At 39.2% G+C, this 15,574-nt stretch overlaps 1 protein-coding gene across 4 annotated transcripts in view; it reads left to right on the forward strand.

The window, feature by feature from the left end:
- The window catches only part of LOC128699967 (ATP-dependent RNA helicase A protein), a 72,044-nt gene extending 58,020 nt beyond the window's left edge, over window positions 1-14,024 (forward strand). For 2 of the 4 annotated variants that reach the window (XM_053792811.2, XM_053792815.2), the window contains 6 exons: window positions 2,151-2,315; window positions 2,731-2,835; window positions 3,974-4,072; window positions 4,935-5,081; window positions 7,793-7,940; window positions 12,395-14,023. In XM_053792811.2, coding sequence (XP_053648786.2) covers window positions 2,151-2,315; window positions 2,731-2,835; window positions 3,974-4,072; window positions 4,935-5,081; window positions 7,793-7,940; window positions 12,395-13,611 — 1,881 coding nt within the window. In that variant the 3' untranslated portion in view covers window positions 13,612-14,023. Of the gene's footprint in view, window positions 1-2,150; window positions 2,316-2,730; window positions 2,836-3,973; window positions 4,073-4,934; window positions 5,082-7,792; window positions 7,941-12,394 lie in introns of all 4 variants that reach the window. The other 2 variants (XM_053792813.2, XM_053792812.2) reach the window with 1 other exon arrangement.
- The last annotated feature ends 1,550 nt before the right edge of the window (window positions 14,025-15,574 follow it).

Raw genomic sequence — 15,574 nt, forward strand, 5'->3', positions numbered from 1 at the left:
AAAGGCAAAGGGGATAAAAGAGAGTGCAAAAATTATAGGGGGAGAAGTCTGTTGAGTATACCTGGTAAAGTGTATGGTAGAGTTATTATTGAAAGAATTAAGAGTAAGACTGAGAATAGGATAGCAGATGAACAAGGAGGCTTTAGGAAAGGTAGGGGGTGTATGGACCAGGTGTTTACAGTGAAGCATATAAGTGAACAGTATTTAGATAAGGCTAAAGAGGTCTTTGTGGCATTTATGGATTTGGAAAAGGCGTATGACAGGGTGGATAGGGGGGCAGTGTGGCAGATGTTGCAGGTGTATGGTGTAGGAGGTAGGTTACTGAAAGCAGTGAAGAGTTTTTATGAGGATAGTGAGGCTCAAGTTAGAGTATGTAGGAAACAGGGAAATTATTTCCCAGTAAAAGTAGGCCTTTGACAAGTATGTGTGATGTCACCGTGGTTGTTTAATATATTTATAGATGGGATTGTAAGAGAAGTAAATGCGAGGGTCTTGGCAAGAGGTGTGGAGTTAAAAGATAAAGAATCACACATAAAGTGGGAGTTGTCACAGTTGCTCTTTGCTGATGACACTGTGCTCTTGGGAGATTCTGAAGAGAAGTTGCAGAGATTGGTGGATGAATTTGGTAGGGTGTGCAAAAGAAGAAAATTAAAAGTGAATACAGGAAAGAATAAGGTTATGAGGATAACAGAAAGATTAGGTGATGAAAGATTGGATATCAGATTGGAGGGAGAGAGTATGGAGGAGGTGAATGTATTCAGATATTTGGGAGTGGACGTGTCAGCGGATGGGTCTATGAAAGATGAGGTGAATCATAGAATTGATGAGGGGAAAAGGGTGAGTGGTGCACTTAGGAGTCTGTGGAGACAAAGAACTTTGTCCTTGGAGGCAAAGAGGGGAATGTATGAGAGTATAGTTTTACCAACGCTCTTATATGGGTGTGAAGCATGGGTGATGAATGTTGCAGCGAGGAGAAGGCTGGAGGTAGTGGAGATGTCATGTCTGAGGGCAATGTGTGGTGTGAATATAATGCAGAGAATTCGTAGTTTGGAAGTTAGGAGGAGGTGCGGGATTACCAAAACTGTTGTCCAGAGGGCTGAGGAAGGGTTGTTGAGGTGGTTCGGACATGTAGAGAGAATGGAGCGAAACAGAATGACTTCAAGAGTGTATCAGTCTGTAGTGGAAGGAAGGCGGGGTAGGGGTCGGCCTAGGAAAGGTTGGAGGGAGGGGGTAAAGGAGGTTTTGTGTGCGAGGGGCTTGGACTTCCAGCAGGCATGCGTGAGCGTGTTTGATAGGAGTGAATGGAGACGAATGGTTTTTAATACTTGACGTGCTGTTGGAGTGTGAGCAAAGTAACATTTATGAAGGGGTTCAGGGAAACCGGCAGGCCGGACTTGAGTCCTGGAGATGGGAAGTACAGTGCCTGCACTCTGAAGGAGGGGTGTTAATGTTGCAGTTTAAAAACTGTAGTGTAAAGCACCATTCTGGCAAGACAGTGATGGAGTGAATGATGGTGAAAGTTTTTCTTTTTCGGGCCACCCTGCCTTGGTGGGAATCGGCCAGTGTGATAAAAAAAAAAAAAACTTCTAAACTGATTGTGTGTAAGTGAGGTGAAAGTGTTGAATGATGATGAAAATTTGTTCTTTTTGGGGATTTTCTTTCTTTTTGGGTCACCCTGCCTTGGTGGGAGACGGCTGACTTGTTAAAAAAAAATATATAAAGTAATTTATGTTTAGGCAGGATTATTTCTGTAGTGCCTGACATCACCTTCACATGCAGTCTTGTAGCTCAATTTTGATCTGATGTATAAATTGTGTGATAAAGGCTGAAATTCTTAGTGCACTGAATTGCTTAAGTAATAATGCTTGTGACTTGTGCCTCATACTGAGAACAGTCTATTAAAGAACAAAAAAGCATAATACTGTGACTGGAGCAATACACAGGTAACCCACACATAGGAGAAAGAAACTTATGACAATGTTTCAGTCTGAAATGTCGTTATAAGTTTTTCTTCCATGCGTGGGTTATTTGTGTAACAACTTATTACATAATTAACTTCCTGTCAATTTGTTTTTAATGTTTCCATGTTTTTAATGTTTCCATGTTTTAAAATACTTTGAAGGTAAATCTTGGAAAAACCATTTTCACAGAATCAATTGAAGGAGTTACTTGTCAACACTGCTGGATTCCCTGAAGAGTGTCTTTTGCCTCAGACATTTAACTTTAATGGTCCAGATGCCAAGCTAGACATTATAGTGGGCCTTCTAACTTTAGGACACTATCCCAATGTCTGTGCTCACAAAGAAAAGCGTAAGGTATGCATTTTCTGTATGAAATTTCCAGTGCACGTTTGTTTTATAATGCAGTAATTTTTTTTTATGCTCGAGTCAAAAGTTCATTTCAGAAACCGAAGATATCTTGAAATTTTATAGTTATAGGTTGAATGGACAGTGCACTAAGGGTTTTCCCAGACAACACATGAACATGAACCAAATATTTTGTCTGTTTACCTATGACATAACTATGACTAATTTCCAAGGTTCTACAATAAGAGCCCAGAATAAAGATAAACTTCCCTGTTGATTACTTGATTAACCAGACTTGCTTGTAGGTAGCAGTTACCCTTTGTATTGTACAACTGTTTTTTATATCTTAAAGCATTTTCAGTTGGTCATGTGATGTCTTGTATTTGAATAGTTTAGTAATATAGTACTTTTCACTTTGTGGCAGGTGCTGACAACAGAATCCAAGGCTGCTCTCATCCACAAATCATCTGTCAACTGTAGTAATTATGAATTGACCTTCCCCTCACCTTACTTTGTGTTTGGAGAAAAGGTTAGTAAAACAGAAAAAATACTGAGCTTCAAGCACCTGGGCCATATTAACTTCTAAACTTTTATATGTGAATTTGACCTTGTGGTGTCCTCTGAATGTATTACATGATGTTTACATAGTGCCAGATCAGTCAAGTTGTGATGGCTATGAGGGGGGAATGGCGGATGAGTTAATCAGACAATTAACATAAAAGCAGAGTGTTAGGCTGGACAGGCCTCTCAAACAGCCTGTCCCTGTTTGTCCTATCAATTCTTCTGAGTATTTTGTATGATGTTATCATGTCTTTCCTTGTCCTTGTGTCCTCCAGGGTCTTCAGATTCACTTTCTTGAGTCTTACCTTGTAGCTCATACCCTTTTGCTCTGGAACTAGTCATGTTTTATACTTATGCACTTTCTCCCATTTCATACAATTCTTCCTTGGGTGTGGGTTCCATACTGGTGCTGCATACCCAAAGATGGGCCATACATTTTTTGTAATAAACTGACAGCCTTATCCCACCGAGGCAGGGTGACCCAAAAAGAAAAACGAAAGTTGTTCTTTTTAAATTTAGAAATTTATACAGGAAGAGGAGTTACTAGCCCCTTGTTCCTGGCATTTTAGTCATCTCTTACAAAGGAAGAATTCTTTTCCACTTCCTTGTGGAGAATGGGCTTAACATGTATTGTATAAAACACCTGAAATGGCTTTTTATTGAGATTCCTGAAGGCCACTCTTAGATTTGCCAGGTGAGCATTGGCTGCAGAGGTTATTCAGTTGATGTGAGCCTCTGGCAATATGGTAAGCACTGTACTTACTCTCAGGTCCTCTTTGAATGAGGTCTTCAGCCTCTGCCCCCAGAGTCTATACTCTGGCAGCAGAGTATAAACCCTGATTATCATAATCTTGCATTTGCTGGGGTTAAATTTAAGCAGTCACTTATCTAACCAGCTATGCTTTCTTATTACAGTTTTAAAGATAGAGGTCCAATTTCTGTATTCTCAGTATAGTGTACTGACCACTTGCTTCTGTTTGTATCCACCATTTTTTTTAGTTACTTGATCACCCTAACAATGAAGGCTGTTTTAAAACAGATTAAATCAAACCTATTAAATGTGTATTCTCCAGCTGATGGTAATGACACTGAATTTTGTCTTACAGATTCGCACTCGAGCTGTGTCTTGTAAGCAGATGACAATGGTGACTCCAGTCCACTTACTGCTGTTTGGATCTAGACATGTAGAAGCTGTGGAGGGTGTTGTAAGTATACTCACTGTAGTGTACTTTTACATTTGTCTCTGTTATTTTCATACTTGGTTAGTATATCATAGGGAAGCTTAACCATTTCTCATTTCTTTGTGTCAAAGGATACTGTAACATTTGATAAATTAATCTTCTTGGCATTGTGTTTTGTTACATTATTTTGATGTTTATTTGCGCTCTTTGAGACATTTTAGAAAGTTATCCAAATAACATCTACATTTCTGGCTAAACATACTCCATACAAAGAGCTCAAAAATGCACATGTAAAGTCTCAATCGTCACTTAGTTCAAAGTTAATAGGGTAGACCCAAGAGCTGGAGCTCACCCTCTGTAAATTCTTGTGTGTGTGTGTGTGTGTGTGTGTGTGTGTGTGTGTGTGTGTGTGTGTGTGTGTGTGTGTGTGTGTGTGTGTGTGTGTGTGTGTGTTAGATAGGAGTGAATGGAGATGAATGGTTTTTGGGAACTGACAGGCTTTTGGAGTGTGAGCAGGGTAATATTTAGTGAGGGGATTTAGGGAAACTGGTTAGCCAGACTTGAGTCCTGGAAATGCTTGCACTTTAAAGGAGGGGTTTGGGATATTGACAGTTTGGAGGGACTTCTAAACTGTTGTTTCTGAGTGCCTCTGCAAAGACATTGATTATGTATGAGTGAGGTGAAAGTGTTGAATGTTATTATTTTATTTTCTTTTTGGGGATTTTCTTTCTTTTTGGGTCACCCTGCCTCAGTGGGAGACGGCCGACTTGTTGAAAAAAAAAAAAAAACTACAACATTTAAAGGAGTGATGCTAAAAGTGTGTCCTCCTTTGGGTCACAATTGATGTGTCCTTATGGATGTTGATATTTCATTGTCTTTCATACAGGTTCGCTTAGATGGATGGATTAATTTAGACTTCTCAGCTGAGCTTGCAGCCAAGATCTTGACACTGAGACCATCTTTGGAGAGTCTCATTGTTAGAGGAGCATCAAACCCTGAGTGTATAACTGAACCTTCGCATCAAGATGAACAAGTTAGTTATATTTAATAATACAGTGGACCCCCGGTTCGCGATATTAATCTGTTCCTGAGAGCTCATCGTAAACCAAAATTATCGGAAAGATAATCTATTTTCCCCATAAGAAATAATGGAAATCAAATTAATCCGTGCAAGACACCCAAAAGTATGAAAAAAAAAACTTTTACCACATGAAATATTAAGTTTAATGCAGTAGAATAATTACAATAACAATAGAATAATTGACACTTACCTTTAATGAAGATCTGGTGATGATTGATGGGATGGGAGGAGGGGAGTGTGTTGAACCTATTGTTTAGAAGGGGAATCCCCCTCCATTAGGACTTGAGGTAGCTTTTCCTCCTGAGTAATGTAGGTCCTGCTTGGCAATTTCTTCCAAAACAGGCCTGTTTTGTCACAATTAAACACTTGTTCAGGTTTCAATCCTTCAGCCTCTATGTACTCCTTGAATTCATGCACATATTTTTCAGCCGCTTTGTGGTCTGAACTGGCAGCCTCACCATGCCTAATCACACTATGTATGCCACTACGATTCTTAAATCTTTCAAACCAACCTTTGCTGGCCTTAAACTCACTCACATCGCCACTAGTTGCAGGCAATTTCTTTACCAAATCATCATGCAACTGCCTAGCCTTTTCACAAATGATCGCTTGAGAGATGCTGTCTCCTCCTATCTGTTTTTCATTTCTCCACACCAATAACAGTCTCTCAACATTTTCTAACACTTGTGGTCGCTGTTTCGTAATCACAGTTGCCTCTTTTGCAAGAACAGCTTCCTTGATTGCTGTTTTCCTGCTCACTATAGTAGAGATGGTTGATTGGGGTTTACTATACAACCTGACCAGCTCCAGTACACGCACTCCACTTTCATACTTTGCAATTATCTCTCTCTTCATTTCAATAGTCATTAGCACCCTTGGTCTCGAAGGGTTGGCACTAGAAGCTTTCTTGGGGCCCATGGTGACTTATTTCTGCAGAAACAAGCACCAAAAACAGTGATAATATGGATAATATAGAATGTACCGAATGTATCCTTAGATGCGCGCACACTGGCTGGCTTGTAAACACTGGACACGTCTCGTACGAATCGTATCGCATTCTGGGTTTTGTATCGGGAAGCGAGGCAAATTTTTTTCGATCAAATGCATCGGCTACCGGATTTATCGGATACCGATAGCATCGGGAACCGGGGGTCCACTGTACAGTATACTGTATTACTAAATGCAGGCTCCATTCCTGAAAATATTCTTGTAACATAAAATAGCATTGAATAAAGTGAAGAATGTAAGGGAAGAATAGGGTTAAGTTTTGGACATCCCCAGATTTGTTAAACTAATTGTTTTTAATGTTTCAGGTAGAAATTATTACAGTATAACATAAGTTGTATACTAAAATACAAGTCGAGGCTCTGTGGCCAATTTTATCAAAAACGTATGGTGTCTACTTGTATATATACAGTGGAACCTCTACTTGCGAGCGTGTCCACGTGCGAGTTTTTCCAACTACGAGCAGTCGATTTTTTGCTTCCATACGCGAGCAAAATTTTCACAAGCGAGAAGACGTCAAGGCAGGTTCCTCGACACTGGTGAGGGGCTCTTGCTCTTGATCTCGGGAATTGTATCTCATTTATTTGTTGGACTGTCTTACTGAAATTTGGGCAATGTATGATGGAAAGATCTTCTTAACATACACCAAAAATCAAAGAAATCTAAGCATAAATAATGGAGTTCACTACTCAGAATTAGCCACCCCTTAGCGGTAATTTCGAATCATTTTTATGGTTGTATTCTCGTTTTTTTGGTCTCATTTGATAGAATGGAAGATATATTACAGAAATAGATATGATTTTGATTGCTTTCATGACAAAAAGTACCTTGAAATAGAGCTCAACCTAAGAGAAATGGTCCATGCTTGGCTGTTTCAGAGTAAACAAATGATGTCGCTGTCCATTCCAGTATGCAGTTGTGAATGGGTTGACATTATTTATACAATTATTGCAATAAGGAATAACAGTAAATCTTACATTTTTTTGTGTGAATAAAAATAACAAATTATTTATATAATAATAATACAGTGGACCCCCGGTTAACGATATTTTTTCACTCCAGAAGTATGTTCAGGTGCCAGTACTGACCGAATTTGTTCCCATAAGGAATATTGTGAAGTACATTAGTCCATTTCAGACCCCCAAACATACACGTACAAACGCACTTGCATAAATACACTTACATAATTGGTCGCATTCGGAGGTGATCGTTATGCGGGGGACCACTGTATAATGTTTAATTTCATCTAGTCTTATGCTTATTATTATTTAAAATAGCCAGGGTATTTCAGGAAAATGCTCAGAAAACATGATTGCTCATAAAATGCACTACTGATCTACAAAGAAACTATGGAGAGAAGTAGGGCAATAACTTCCTTAGCATCTGCTCTACAAATAGCTAGAGTGCTAGAAATAAAGTAGATGGGCTAAGTCTAGATAAACATGGAGGAAATAGGTGTTATTTTCATAAGAGACTGGTTCAGTCTGAAAACAAGGATATGTCTGCTGAACGATACATGAAAGGTATAAATTATTCCACACTGCTAGTCACCAGAAAAGCTATAAATGCAGAGGGGACAAACATGGAATCCCTTTGGCTGCTGTTAATAACTTTCTTACCAGAAGCATGCAGAGATAACTTTTGTGATTATTTTTCAGGTCATGAACTGCATTCGTCAGTTGTGCCGAATGAATGCAGGCCGCCATAATTTGGAACGAATTGCCACGGGAGATTTTAACACACCTAGACCACCACGTCAGTTTGGTGGACCACAAATAAAGAGAATGAGGACAGATGATGGTCCAGGTATATTATGGTTGTGTATACTGTACACCATAGCTTTAGTGAAGTTAGACTTGAGTAATATAGGAATGAAACAGTCAAATTCATTGAAAAATATATTATTGCCATTTAGTTATGTGATTAGATTTGAAGTTTATACATGTTCTTGCAGTACTAAAAGGTCTTTATTCTTTTGATGCTCTTTTGAATGGCATTTCTACATTCATTATAATGCCTCGGTTGTTACCAACTAGTGACAAGCATATAGTACTAGTTATAGTGTTAGTTATAATGTATATTACTAGCCATAAGTTGACTTGGGCCAAAAGATAGAGAGTGGAGAGTTAATACTTTCACTCTAATCAGATTTTTGCATAACCTCAGGTACAGATCAGGGTATATTTTGTCATTACAGTACTGTTTATTCTCAGCCATGAGTCTTTTTATTTTATTTTGTTACTAAATCATTGTCTAAGCCCAGAGAAATCTTTTTTCCCCATATTATGAGTGCACACTGCCCAAAAAATGTGAAAAAATTATCAAAATAATGACAAAATAATTCAACCAAATATCAACACTTGCTTGGTGAATCACTTCTGTGTTGTTGTTGCTGGGTTGAAGGAGTTGCAGGATCCACGAGGCTCTGAGAGCAGCTGAGTTATAACTATGAGATTCACTACCGTGTAATTCATATCAAAATAATAAAAAATATTCAGGCAAACATCACTGCCTGCTATGTTTGTTGGCCTCTGTGCCACTTAACCTCAAACTGAGCCAGAGACTATACTAACCCTTCAGTCCAACAATAACAAAACACAATTTTTTTTATAACCTTTTCATAATTATCTGAGTTTTGCACTAATAAAATAGTGAGTATTACCCTAGGCATATTTATTAAAAAACTATCTTATGGCTGCTAATATACGGTAGTGAATACAGTGTATAAAATAACATAAGGAAACTGGAGGGGTAAGAGTTATGACAGGGAGTTTACATGTGCTACTGTCAGGAAAATGCTTTCAGATTGTGGGCAATAGAGCATCTCAGAAAAAAGTTTGATTGTCATTTGAAATTTGAACATTTAGAGTTATTGATTTGATTCACCTGAAGTGTGTTTAAAAGACCTGTTGCATTTACAGGTCTCCCTCAACATTCGCGGGGGTTAGGGGATCAAGAGCCCCGTGAATGTTGAAAAATCGCGAATGTTTGGTGCCCCAATATATTGCAGGGAAATATAATAAAATAATAAAATGAAATAATCTATGTATATACATATATATACATACATGCTCCTCCCACTCATATATTTGTCCAATCTCTTTTTAAAGCTACCCAAGGTCCTATCAAAGCTAAAACCTTGGGTAGCTTCACGTTTAGGTTGGATAAATACACAAGTGAGAGGTGGTTGGATTTGAATGGGTATTGCATGCGAGTAAATAGAATGTTCAAAGCTTATTGCTTGGGTAGCATTTATTCTGTTATTGGGCTGGATTTGTGAAGGACCTGAATAGTATGGGCCAACAGGTCTACTGCAGTGTTCCTCCTTTCTTATGTTCTCATGAACAATCATAAAATACGTACCTGAGAACATTGTAAAATATTGTACTGCCTCCACCACTGCCTCGTATTTTTATATAATTTCTTTCTTCAATTCTTTCGTGCTTCTCGGTTTCTTTACCAAAATTTATTTGGGCCCATGGTTAATTATGTAGCAGTCACAGTCAATCAACAAGCACCAAACACAATGAATTATTGTGAAATGTTTGGAAGAGCGCAGAGGATAATGCTCACTCCAGCATAAACAAAGCCATATTGACTGACGATGCGTCTACCACCCACTGCTTCAACCCTCGTATTTATTATTATTATTATTATTATTATTAGCAGTCATGAATGAGTTGACATTATTTATACTGTAGTTTAATAAATAATGAACAAACAAAACACTCACCACTCGTAAGGCAGACGAACTCTGATGACTTGTGAGGATTAAAAAAATTTAAATTATAATTCTTTATTTCTCTATTGATATTACATGCAGTTACTGACAGTTGAATGGAGATGATTATATGGAGTGTAACTGCATGGCATGAGACATACTTTCACCACCACACAAACAGCAATGACCAACTCGCACAGTGGCTGGAGACTGACTGACTGAGTGAGTGAGTGGCGGGTGGGAGGGCTGGCTGCCAGTTGTTATTATTATTATTGTTATTATTAATTTTTTTTTTTTTTTTTTTTTTTTTTTCAACAAGTCGGTCGTCTCCCACCGAGGCAGGGTGACCCAAAAAAGAAAATCCCCAAAAAGAAAATACTTTCATCATCATTCAACACTTTCACCACACTCGCACATTATCACTGTTTTTGCAGAGGTGCTCAGAATACAACAGTCTAGAAGCATACACATATAAAGATACACAACATATCCCTCCAAACTGCCAATATCCCAAACCCCTCCTTTAAAGTGCAGGCATTGTACTTCCCATTTCCAGGACTCAAGTCCGACTATATGAAAATAACCGGTTTCCCTGAATCCCTTCACTAAATATTACCCTGCTCACACTCCAACAGATCGTCAGGTCCCAAGTACCATTCGTCTCCATTCACTCCTATCTAACACGCTCACGCACACTTGCTGGAAGTCCAAGCCCCTTGCCCACAAAACCTCCTTTACCCCCTCTCTCCAACCCTTTCGAGGACGACCCCTACCCCGCCTTCCTTCCCCTATAGATTTATATGCTTTCCATGTCATTCTACTTTGATCCATTCTCTCTAAATGACCAAACCACCTCAACAACCCCTCTTCTGCCCTCTGACTAATACTTTTATTAACTCCACACCTTCTCCTAATTTCCACACTCCGAATTTTCTGCATAATAGTTACACCACACATTGCCCTTAAACAGGACATCTCCACTGCCTCCAACCGTCTCCTCGCTGCTGCATTTACCACCCAAGCTTCACACCCATATAAGAGTGTTGGTACTACTATACTTTCATACATTCCCTTCTTTGCCTCCATAGATAACGTTTTTTGACTCCACATATACCTCAACGCACCACTCACCTTTTTTCCTTCATCAATTCTATGATTAACCTCATCCTTCATAACATGTATTATTATTAACATGTATGTATTTAATAACATGTTATAAATAATAATAGTACATATTATTAATAACATGTATGTTATTAAATACCATTGCCTCAATCACTGCCTCTACCACTCCAGTCACACTCAATCTACAAGCACCAAACACAATGAATTATTGTGAAATGTTTGGAAGAGCAGGGAGACTAATGTTTACTCCAGCATAAACAGTCACACTGACGATGTGTCAACCACTCCCTCGTATTTTTGTACAATTTCCTTCTTCAGTTATATCATATTTATTATTATTATTATTATTATTATTATTATTATTATTATTATTATTATTTTTTTTTTTTTTTTTTCCCCCAACAAGTTGGTCGTCTCCCACCGAGGCAGGGTGACCCAAAAAAGAAAGAAAATCCCCAAAAAGAAAATACTTTCATCATCATTCAACACTTTCACCACACTCACACATTATCACTGCTTTTGCAGAGGTGCTCAGAATACAACAGTTTAGAAGCATATACGTATAAAGATACACAACATATCCCTCCAAACTGCCAATATCCCAAACCCCTCCTTTAAAGTGCAGGCATTGTACTTCCCATTTCCAGGACTCTAGTCCGACTATAAGAAAATAACCGGTTTCCCTGAATCCCTTCACTAAATATTACCCTGCTCACACTCCAACAGATCGTCAGGTCCCAAGTATCATTCGTCTCCATTCACTCCTATCTAACACGCTCATGCACGCTTGCTGGAAGTCCAAGCCCCTCGCCCACAAAACCTCCTTTACCCCCTCTTTCCAACCCTTTATTATTATTATTATTATTATTATTATTATTATTATTATTATTATTATTATTATTATTACTATTGTTATTATTAGCTGTAGCAGAAATGTTTAATTCTTTGCAGTGTTCAAGAGTAAACACATGATGCCACCGTCTAATACCTGTCCAAATAGCCATTCCAATATGCAATCATGAATGGGTTTACATTATTTATACTGTAGTTTAATAGCAAATAATGAACAAACAAAACACTCACCACACTGAGTGGTGGGAGGGCTGGCTGCCAGTTGCGGGGGTCGGAGGGAGGGTATTAGGGACTCGCAGGTGGCGGGAAACTTAAATATGATTTGGCGGCTGGGAATTTGGCGGTTGGGAATTCGCGAATATGTGAAGCCCGTGAAAGTTGAAAACGTGAATGTTGAGGGAGACCTGTATTTGTATTTGATTTACCACATTGTTATGGAGAACGTGTTGATAATACGTATATTGATTTTCTTACTTGAAATTTTATTCGTAAATAATGAATGAGAAATATTTGTTTATAGTTATTTAGTTTTACTTTTGTAATAATGTTTTTCTCTCCACAGGTGGTTTTGGAGATAGCAATGGAGGGTTCAGAGGAGGTTACAGTAACAACAGTGGGTTTGCAGGTGGTCGGGGCTATGGTCGTGGAGGCCGTGGAGGTTATGGTGGTAACCGAGGAGGATTTGGTGGCAACCGTGGAGGGTTTGGCGGTGACCGTGGAAGTTATGGTGGTAGCCTAGGAGGATTTGGTGACCATGAAGGTTCTAGTAGTAGCCTAGGAGGATTTGGTGACCGTAGAGGTTTGAGTAGTAGCCTAGGAGGACTTAGTGACCGTGGAGGTTCTAGTAGTAGCCTAAGAGGATTTGGTGACCGCTTAGGTTCTAGTAGTAGCCTAGGAGGATTTAGTGGCGACCATGGAGGTTATGGTGGTAACCGAGGAGGATTTGGTGTGGCCCGTGAAAATTATGGTAATAACCAAGGATTCGGTGGTGGCCGTGAAGGTTATGGTGGTAGCCGAGGATTTGGTGGTTATGGTGGTTGCCGAGGAGGGTTTGGCGATAGCAATGGAAGCTTTGGGGAAAAGTTTGGCAGTAGTCTTGGAAATTTTGGCAATGGCCGTGGAGGTTTAGGTAGTCTTGGTGGTTCAAGCAGCAGCCTTGGTACTTCAGGTAGTACTTTTGGTTGTGCAGGCAGTAGTCTTGGCATTTCAAGCAGCAGCCTTGGTAGTTCAGGTGGTAGTTTTGGTGGTTCAGGCAGTAGCCTTGGCAGTTCAGGCAGGATCCTTGGTGATTCAGGCAGTAGCCTCCGAGGTTTTGGGGGAGATCTTGGAAGTTTGAGCAGTAACCGTACAGGTTTGAGCAGTAGTCTTGGAGGCTTGAGCAGTAGCCGGGAAGATTATGGAAGTAGGCTTGGAGGATTTAGTAGTAACCTAGGAGGTTTGAGGGGAGATTGTGGAAGTTTAAGGGGAGACCATAGAGGCTTTGGCAGTAGCTATGGAAACTTTGAGAAGGACTGTAAAAATTTTGGAGGAGGCTTTAAAAGTGACTGTGGAGGTTTTGAAGGAGAACATGGAAGTTTTGGAAGTAACTGTAGAAATTTTGGTAGCCGCGAAGGTTTTGGTAGTAGTCGTGAAAGTTTTGGGGGAGAACGAGGAGGTTTTGGCAGTAGCCGTGAAAGTTTTCGAGGCAGTTTTGGTAGTGACCGTGGAAGTTTTAGGGAAGATTTTAATGGTAGTCATGGAAATTATGGTGGTGCCAAACAAGAGATTGGCTCAGAGTAACTGAATATTATTAAAACAGAATTAAGATTTCAATGTCACCTTGGAATGGATTTCAAAATTTTTTTTCAATGAACCAGCCATATCCCATCGAGGCAGAGTGACCTAAAAAGAAAAACTAAAGTCTCTCTTTTTAAATTTAGTAATGTATGCAGGAGAAGGGGTTACTAGCCCCTTGCTATTGAAAGTGATGTATGTTCTTATATATGGTACATTTTTAGTATTATGTTATTACTGGAAAAGATTGAAGCTTCATTTTGCTAAGCATTATAGTATTAAATGTTTTACCACATTTTCTAGTAAAACAATATGCAATTTCAAGTATTTTTACTGATTATGATTTATTCTGTAAATTAAAAATTAATATTCCTGTATTTACAAACAGTACAAACTGAGTAATAATTAAGTTTATAAGAAAATTAAAAATATAGTTAAGAAATTATTGTCATTGTGTATTACACAAATATGTATTAATGTTTGAAAATAAATAATTGTAAAGAACTGTGTTTTACATTTATTGAATGTCCCCAACCTTTATACAATGAAGAACTACTGGAACACTTGAGTAAAAGGTAACAGACACCAAAGCAGATTCCCTCTCACATGCATGCTCTTTTTTATTTGCACAAGGATTTTACAGGGTTAGGTTAAGGGGCACAAAAAATATCACTGAGTGTACCTCAACTGGGGGCAGTAAAAGAAAGGAGCAGGAATATTTGAGAAAGAATTCAAAGATGCCAGAGGCAGGAAGGAGAGAGAAAGAGAAAGAGGGCATGCATTGACAGATATGGAAGTTCAGCCTCCAGAGAACTGCCAAGCACAACCACCCACAGATTCTTTTCCCCAAGCTCTGGTCCCCTCCTACAATCACAATTACCCAAAACAGGCCATACTCCACACCCACAGTTCCTACTTTCCCCAGCACAAATACCTTCCTCACAATATCCCACCACCCTTTCCAAACTCCCAACCCCTTCCACCTCTGACCCATGGGCAAGAACCAGGAATCCAAGAGCCCATGAACCAGAACATGGTAATGGAAAGGATTCTGAAAATATGGTATACCAATGCAGAGAAAGGAGTGACATGAGTAAATAACGGAAGCATCCCCAGACACTATAGCTCACGGAAACAAAGCTTATGGAGATAACCAGCCAGGAAAATCATGTCTTATCAGATTATGTGGAAAGATAGGGGAAACAGGATTTGTAATGTTTATCAGAAACAAATGGAGTTTTAAGAAAATGGGGAGGGGGGTTGTGGCAAACCTCGTGCATGAACATGTTAGGGATGCATTAAGTCCTCACTTAACATTGATTTGTTATAACGATGATAAAAAATGGATTCCTGTTCATGGCCACTATCTGTGTGGAGTTTGCATGTTCTCCTCATGTCTACATGGGTCTTCTCCCACATCCCAAAGATGTGCACATTAGGCTAATTGGTGTGTCTGAACTGTCCCAGTATGAATGAATGTGAATGAGCCCTGTGATGGAATAGCGTCCTGTCCAGGGTTGGTTACTGCCTTGAGCCCTGAGCTGCCAGGATAGGCTCCAGCCACCCCCCTCCCCTGAACTGGAATAAGCATGTTGAAAAATAAATGAATGCAAACTACTGTAAAATAAAAATTCATAAAATATACGATAATCACATAAATGCACGAGAATAAACGATGCAGTGCGAAAACGCCCAGCACATCTGCCATGTTTGTTGTTCTTGAACTGCATGGTGGTGGGAGGTGCTCCCTACAATTTTCACTGCTAACATTTTTTCCATGATTTAACTTTGTTGCAATGAGTGCTAAAAGTGCACTGTACACCCCAGATGTTTATATTAATTAGCCTATGGTAACCAAAATTGGTTTCATTATACACCATTTTGATGAAAGTTGCAGTTACCAAAAACCTATTGATGCTGTTAAGTGAGGTCTTACTATACAACCAGACCCCTCAAGGAAGGTTCCTTG

Source organism: Cherax quadricarinatus, chromosome 64, assembly GCF_038502225.1.
Source record: "Cherax quadricarinatus isolate ZL_2023a chromosome 64, ASM3850222v1, whole genome shotgun sequence".
Lineage (NCBI taxonomy): Eukaryota > Metazoa > Arthropoda > Malacostraca > Decapoda > Parastacidae > Cherax > Cherax quadricarinatus.